The following is a 7,290-nucleotide window of genomic DNA, read 5'->3' on the forward strand; positions in this document are numbered from 1 at the left end:
AACACACACACGCACACACAAGGAGACAGAGGTACATACATACATATACACATACATACATAAAAATAAAAAAAACACAAATGCAGAATACATACATACATACATGCAAACACACATATATACATACACATACATACATATATACATATGCACAGACATACATACACACATAGATGCATGCACAAGGTGGCGAGCTGGCAGAAACGTTAGCACGCTGGGCGAAATGCTTAGCGGTATTTCGTCTGCCGCTACGTTCTGAGTTCAAATTCCGCCAAGGTCAACTTTGCCTTTCATCCTTTCGAGGTCGATTGAATAAGTACCAGTTATGCACTGGGGTTGATATAATCGACTTAATCTGTTTGACTTGTCCCCTGTGTGTAGCCCCTTGTGGGTAGTAAAGAAATAACACATGCACAAAAACAAACAAAAGCAAAAACAACACAGCGTAAATAATGGACAGTCAAGACTATTGAAAAGGTTGCAATACGCAACGAAAATTTTAGGAAAATAAAAATAAAAACATGTGGAAATTTTAACGGTGAGTGTGTTAAATTTTAAGGCACAATAAGAAAATGACTCTCCCCAGACACAACAGTATATATATATATATATATATGTTCATCATACCATTTCTGTCATAGTTTTGTACATTTCTTATCGTTTTCTGTTGTACTGCACTATATATTCTATACATTTTGTAGAATGATAGATTAAGGATCTTTTTTTGTGAGTACTACCAGATTACTTGAATCCATATAGTGTGACTTAAATATCTCTATGTATGTATGTATGTATGTATGTATATCTTTAATTATATATATCATCATTTAACATCCATTTTCCATGCTGGCATGGGTTGGATGGTTTGAAAGGAGCTGCCCAGATGAAGGTTAAGATTTGACATGTTAACATATACTTACTAAATAACAGTGAAATTAAATTCACATTGGTTTTGTGTGTGATTGTTTCTATTTAATCTGCTTCAAATTTAAAACGTGTTTTTGATGTTTTTTATAGATCCGCATGGTCAATGATGTTAAAAGTGTTAAAATGCGTGGATATGCTTTCATTGAATATGAACATGAGAGGGACATGCACTGTAAGTAGTCATTGCCTTCTCTTCACTTTGTCTCTTAGGTGTAGCATTTAGCTTTTTTGCTTTACTTGTTAGGCTGGATCTGTTTATTCTCTTTATTCAATAAACTTATGCATTTTTAAGTATACAAAGGGTTAATTGAATGCAATTTTAAAGGGAAATTACATAAATTGTTGGTGTTATTTCTGGCAAGTATATGTTCCTCCTCATATTTTGTTACCCCAATCCAATTTATATTTATTTTAAATGTTAGTACTGTCGTTTTCTTCCAACTACTTGTCATTTCTGGTGCTAAACCTTTTTTGTTCTGTAAGGTCCGTAGACTTCACTTTCTAGTGAAAAAAAAAGACATACAAGTGAAGTATTTTGTAATGTATTGAAGGTAAATTGAATCCACTCATTAGCAAAACAAAAACAAAAACAAAAAAGTGACAAGTGATTTGTGAGGTAAGGTGCAAATTTTCCTGCAAGGTGACAGGACATTTGTGAGGTAAGATCCAAATCTTTCCACAGTGACTCAAGTGTTTAAATGCATATATGGTGAATCTGAGTTTGCAGGTAATTTATTTTTTGAAATATTTGTATTTTTTCACATGCAAAATATTTCAACATTTCACTCCTTTATCTGGTACTGTGTTAGGTTGTAGCTTTCTACAGTTAAATCATTTCTGTGAAATGTCCAGGTTAACAAGCACTATTTATTAATTTTGGAAATGACTTTTCTCCCATTATTTTTGCTTGTATTATCAGGAAAAAAAAACTGCCTCTTCTCATTCTAAACTTTGACACTGGAATGCTTGCAGTTTTGTAGAGAACTTAACATTGATTGTGCAATGAATTTGATCCTTTTCAGGTATCTCTCTACTACATTTGTTATTGCTTGCATTTCAAATGCTTTGAACAAGTCTGAAATGAATTGGATGTGCATTTTTAAGATATGGAGAGTGGATTAGTATGGGGTAGGACAAATTATATACCTATATGCATTAAAACAATAATCCAAAACTATTGGCATATGTGGCTTAAGTGTTAAATATAAATTGGTTGTAGATGAAGTTAATTAACTCCCAAACAGTCCATGCATTCTTTTTAGATTCAGTTACTCTAAAGAATATGCCATTTTTTGATTTGGTGAAGAGAGCTGATTGTAGTTGTTGTTGCAAAGATTACTTTGGAGTTGCTCAAAATTCATTTAGCACAAAGCCATGGGAGTCAGTGATACATTTTGGTCTATTTTGTTGCCTATGAAATTTCTAATAGAAAAAGTGTCTTTTAACCCAATTAGTCTTTCTTTTCTCTTAGTTAAATTTAAGTTACATAACTATTTGTTAATTCTGATGGGTTTCAAATTGTTAGATTTTTTTTCCTTTTAGATTATTGGAATTCTTTTGAAAGAAACCTTTCAATATATTTTTAGGTAGACTGTTTTCTACATTGCTATAATCAATCCAGTGTCAAATATTCTTTTGGGATATTAAGTCATATGCCTTTAAGCTATTGCTGTTAGCTTTCAAAAATTGAGCTTTGTGAGCACTGAGACTTTCACAATGTCAGTTTGGTTCAGGTAAGTTTTTATTTTGTACCTGAATTGACTGATACTTCTAGCTTCCAATAAGATTAGAGTCCGAGTAACATGGTTTGGTGCAGAGCGATTTGTTTCCCGCCTGCTAACCTGTTTCTCTATTATTTTTCCTACAGAGTGGTGAACGTTGTGGGCCCATGCGCACTATGTTGCCCTAACAAATCCAAAGTTGCTTGATCAAAAATATGGTGTCCAGTTAATAGGTTTGTATATTGGGTAAGCTCTTGGGTTAAAAAAATACATTAAAAAAAAGTGTTAAGACAAAAAAAATTGCTTAGAAATAGGTTTTATATCTGAATACATAGAATTTTGATAATTTAATGAGTTAAAGTAATTGTACTTCACACCTTATATAGATTTTCTACTTGAGATTTTGTAGAGCTTGTTATTATGCTTTGCATATTCTGTATTCAAAAGGATTTCAAATTTCTGTAATTTCTAACACTAGGGTAATTTAGAGATTAAAATTTTTGTTTTGATTTTTTTTTTCCTTTAATTTTTTTTGATATGATTTTTTTTTTTTGTGATTGTTGTAAGACAATCCGCTCAAGATTAAAGACTTCAACTGAAACTTTTTATTAGACTTTACAGAATCTGAAAGCAAGTACATAATATAGAAAATACATAGTAACTGAAATCTTAGATGCTTTTAAAAAGCTAATTTCATGATATTTTGTAGCTAGTTTTAATTTAAAAAAACTGTACTGATTAATCTGAAGCACCATAAAAAGGGTAACATCTGAAACATGTTCTTCAAGGTCTGTATGATTGTGGAGATTTGGCTGTCTCAAATAATTTATTTTGTTAAAGTAATTTTTTCTTTTATAAAGTATTTGTGTGGGTTTGATTAATAAGCTAGTTGGAGCCAACTTATATAGGTTGTTATACCAAAACTAGGTTTGTGTGTTGTGAATATATGTAGATGTTCATTTTTATGGTAGCTTCCAGGTAAGTCAGGTAAGTTCTCAAACTATGGATAATGGAAGTAGACTGCAGAAATGGCCATTTATGCATGATGAGTCACCATTGCCAATCTCTCAAAATCCATTTAGGGAAGGGACCCTCTTCTATCACATTTTTTAGTGCCGTAAGTGAAAAACTTTTTATAATTACTGTTTTCTTCATGTAAATCAGTGCATGTAGTTTATTGATTCATTACGTTAAAAATAAAATATGCATACAGAAGGTAAGTAATTGGGGCTTCTGAAGCTGTATGCATTCTTTCTTTGAGATTTTAAATTGTTCTTAAGTTGGGCATTATTTGTTTTATCACTGATAGTTTTCATATATTTATCTTTATTTCTTTACTCGGAAACAATATTTGATGTTTTCATCAGTCGTCCTAACAGTTGATAGGTTTGTTTGTAGTTTTGACTGTTTTAATGAATTTCATGGATTAAGCTTCATTGTTTGAGTTTAATGTTATAAAGGGTAATCATTTGGTTTTTATGCTTGGTTATTTGAGAAATTTTCTAGTTTCGTTTTAAATCTTTGCTCTGTCATTTCTTTGAGTACTAGTATTTAGTTATTTCTCCTCTACCTCAGGAAGCAATTATACTTTTCATTATATGAGATTTTATGTTTTGTGTTAGAAATTGTATGCATTGGTAAGTATATTTTCTTAGAATACATAAATTTTACAGCTTCTAAGATGTAGTGTTTTTTGATCTTTATGGCAGTGTTAGGTTTTAACTTTTTGGTTTAAATATATCTGAGAGGTTTTCAGTTTTTCTATCTGATCTATACATGTTAACAACTCTTGATCTTATATATCTACTATTAATAATTTTGCTTTGGTTTCCTTAAAAGCTCTGTTAATATTTCATGAAGCTACATTTGTGAAAATTTTAGCAAGCTTAACCAACAGTTCTACCAGATTTTCTACTTCTTGTATTCTGCTGTATTCTATTGTATTACATTGATCTGGTTTGGCTATTTACTGTGACCATTAATGGATGCAGACTATCACAGAAGCTGTAAATATATACCTCCATTTCATTTTGCATGAATCCTTACGCACCTAGCTATGCTAGGACTTTGTTGTTTTCAATAATAGTATTATTAATTTATTCATTTCACCAGCTGCTTACAAACATGCTGATGGTAGAAAGATTGATGGGCGCAGAGTACTTGTTGATGTTGAAAGGGGACGTACAGTTAAGGGATGGCGGCCACGTCGACTAGGTTCGTATAATTTTATTTAGAGAGCAAATCACTGTTTTATATCGATTCATGAAATTAATTTTCCCTTTTCGTTTTCAATATACTGTAGGTGGTGGTCTAGGCGGTACCAGAAAAGGTGGGCCAGAAGAAAATACAAGGTTTTCTGGTAGAGATGAGTTTAATCCTGGTCGAGATGGGTGAGTTCTATTTGTTCATAATTTGTTTCCTTGTCACTCCCTGTTGAATTTTCTGGTGTCATAGTTACAAAGTTATGTCCTAAATTTTGTTAGCTGTATAATTACCATGTAAAATAACTTTTTATCACTTAAAATTACATCAATTTGAACTGGTACTTAATAATACATTTTCATACGATTTTATGGTAAAATTATTCTACTTTACAAAACTTTGGCTTTTGATAAAATTTATTTGTTTTTTGTTTTTGTTTTTTCTTTTGCATGAGTCTGAAAATTTATTTCATTTCTCTTTCATGTGCATAGTTACCGAGATGAACGCACTGGTCGAGAAAGATCTCGCAGTCGAGAAAGAGATCGTGCTGGAGGTGCTGGTGGTGGTGCTGGTATTGGTGGCAGTGGTGGTGGGGCTGGTAGACGGAGGAGCAGGAGTAGAGAGAGGAGGAGGAGTAGGAGCAGAGAAAGAGGAGGCCGTCTTCGAAGCCGCAGCCGTGATCGTAGAAGGAGTAGAGATAGAGAAGAAAAAGTATCTGAAGGTATGTGTATGTATGTGCATGCTATGCATAAAATTAGGTCAATGGTATGTTGGAAGCCTGTCAGATAGACTGTACATGTTATTAAAAAATCCAACCTCGTGCTGATTCTGCCTGAGAATTACATTAAGGGTACAAGTGTCTATTCTGTATTAAATATTGCACAGATGAGGAGATGACAAGGGACCCAAACTTCTGGTGGCTTGCTGTGCTTGAGAAGACGCGACAAGCTAAGTGGTTGTTCTAGCATGCAGGCATGTCCCCTGCATCCCTCTTCAGCTGAGTGATCCTAATCTTGAGGGCTCGTGGGTGCTGTAAACCCATAAAAAGCACATGTGCTGGTGCCATATCAAAGCATGCATGCTGATGCTGCGTAAAAACACCCAGTTCCTTCTGTAAAGTGGTTGGCATTAGGAAGAGCATCCAGCCATAGAAACTATGCCAAAACAGACATGGAGCCCTTGCAGCTCTTAAGCTGGCCAGTTCCTGTCAAACCGTCCTACCTATGCCTTCATGAAAAATGGACATTAAATGATGGTGACTTTGTCTGTAATTGAATCAGAAGGTAGTCCAGTTGATTAAACTGGAAAGTTTGTCAAAACCAATGACAAATTCATATTGCTGCTTCTTTCTTTTTTTATGTATGCAAAAAATATTGCTTGAACTTTTTTTCTTTTAATGCTTACTCTAGGAGAAGAAGATATTCGCATAAAAGAACGTAAGCGAAGACGTAGTCGGTCACGAGACCGGCGGCGGAGCAGATCCAGGGAGCGCAAGAGTAGAGGGAGTCGGAGAAGCCGGAGTCGAGAGCGTCGCAGGTCCAGAGAAAGGGGAAGAGCTGGAGAAAAGCTTGAACCTAATGCTGAATCAGTACCACCACCACCAGTTCCTGCATATGATGATGAAGCAATGATACATAGAGAAATCAAGCAAGAACCTATTGATCCTGGATATGATATTCACCCAAATTACTCACAAATGGGTATAGCTGGAGTACCAAGTGAACAAAATGCTCACTATATGTCAAATGGCGGCCAAGGACCATCACCATCTAATACTCAGTCTTTACCTCCAGATCATCCTTTGGAGGATAGGTATGAAGATTACAATGAAGACTAGCTGTATTATTAATTTACCTTAATTGAAATGAGTTGTAATGTTGATTCCGTATATTTGTATAACTTGCTTCAGCTGAACATTTCAGACTGGGCTGTTCATCTGATACCTTCATTCTCTGAATTTTAAATGTCCCTTTATATTTTTCCTGTATCATTTGCCTAATCATTCCTTCATGCCTTAACATTAGAAGGTTTCTAATATAAATAACATGATATTGTTTGACAATATCTTTATATCTGAGTGGTAAATATTATTGTTACAGTTTGTCTTTCATGTAGATTACATTTTAATGCTATTGTTTCTGAGTAAGATGATTAGATAATCTTATACATCTAGAACAGTATTTCTGTCATAAAGCTGGATGTTAATCTTTTATATATAGTAGAAAGTTGATTTGTACAGCTTTTTTATTAGAAACAAAGAAATATATTAAGCTTTAACTGTTGCGAAGCTAAAGAGTAGGTATTTTAAAAGCTGCATGTATAGTTGCCATTTTATATATATATATATATATATATATACATACACACACACACACATATATATATATACACATATATATATATATATATATATATATATATATATATATATATATATATA

At 33.3% G+C, this 7,290-nt stretch overlaps 1 protein-coding gene across 1 annotated transcript; it reads left to right on the forward strand.

Annotated features, from left to right (window-relative positions):
• The first annotated feature begins 958 nt into the window (after positions 1–958).
• Positions 959–7,246, forward strand: LOC106873934 (U1 small nuclear ribonucleoprotein 70 kDa). The gene is made up of 5 exons (XM_014921475.2): positions 959–1,099; positions 4,761–4,862; positions 4,951–5,038; positions 5,342–5,571; positions 6,260–7,246. The coding sequence occupies exons 1-5, from the start codon at positions 1,024–1,026 to the stop codon at positions 6,685–6,687; spliced, it is 924 nt and encodes a 307-aa protein (XP_014776961.1). The 5' UTR covers positions 959–1,023; the 3' UTR covers positions 6,688–7,246.
• Positions 7,247–7,290: the final 44 nt, after the last annotated feature.

Source organism: Octopus bimaculoides, chromosome 5 (assembly GCF_001194135.2).
Source record: "Octopus bimaculoides isolate UCB-OBI-ISO-001 chromosome 5, ASM119413v2, whole genome shotgun sequence".
In the NCBI taxonomy this organism is placed as follows: domain Eukaryota; kingdom Metazoa; phylum Mollusca; class Cephalopoda; order Octopoda; family Octopodidae; genus Octopus; species Octopus bimaculoides.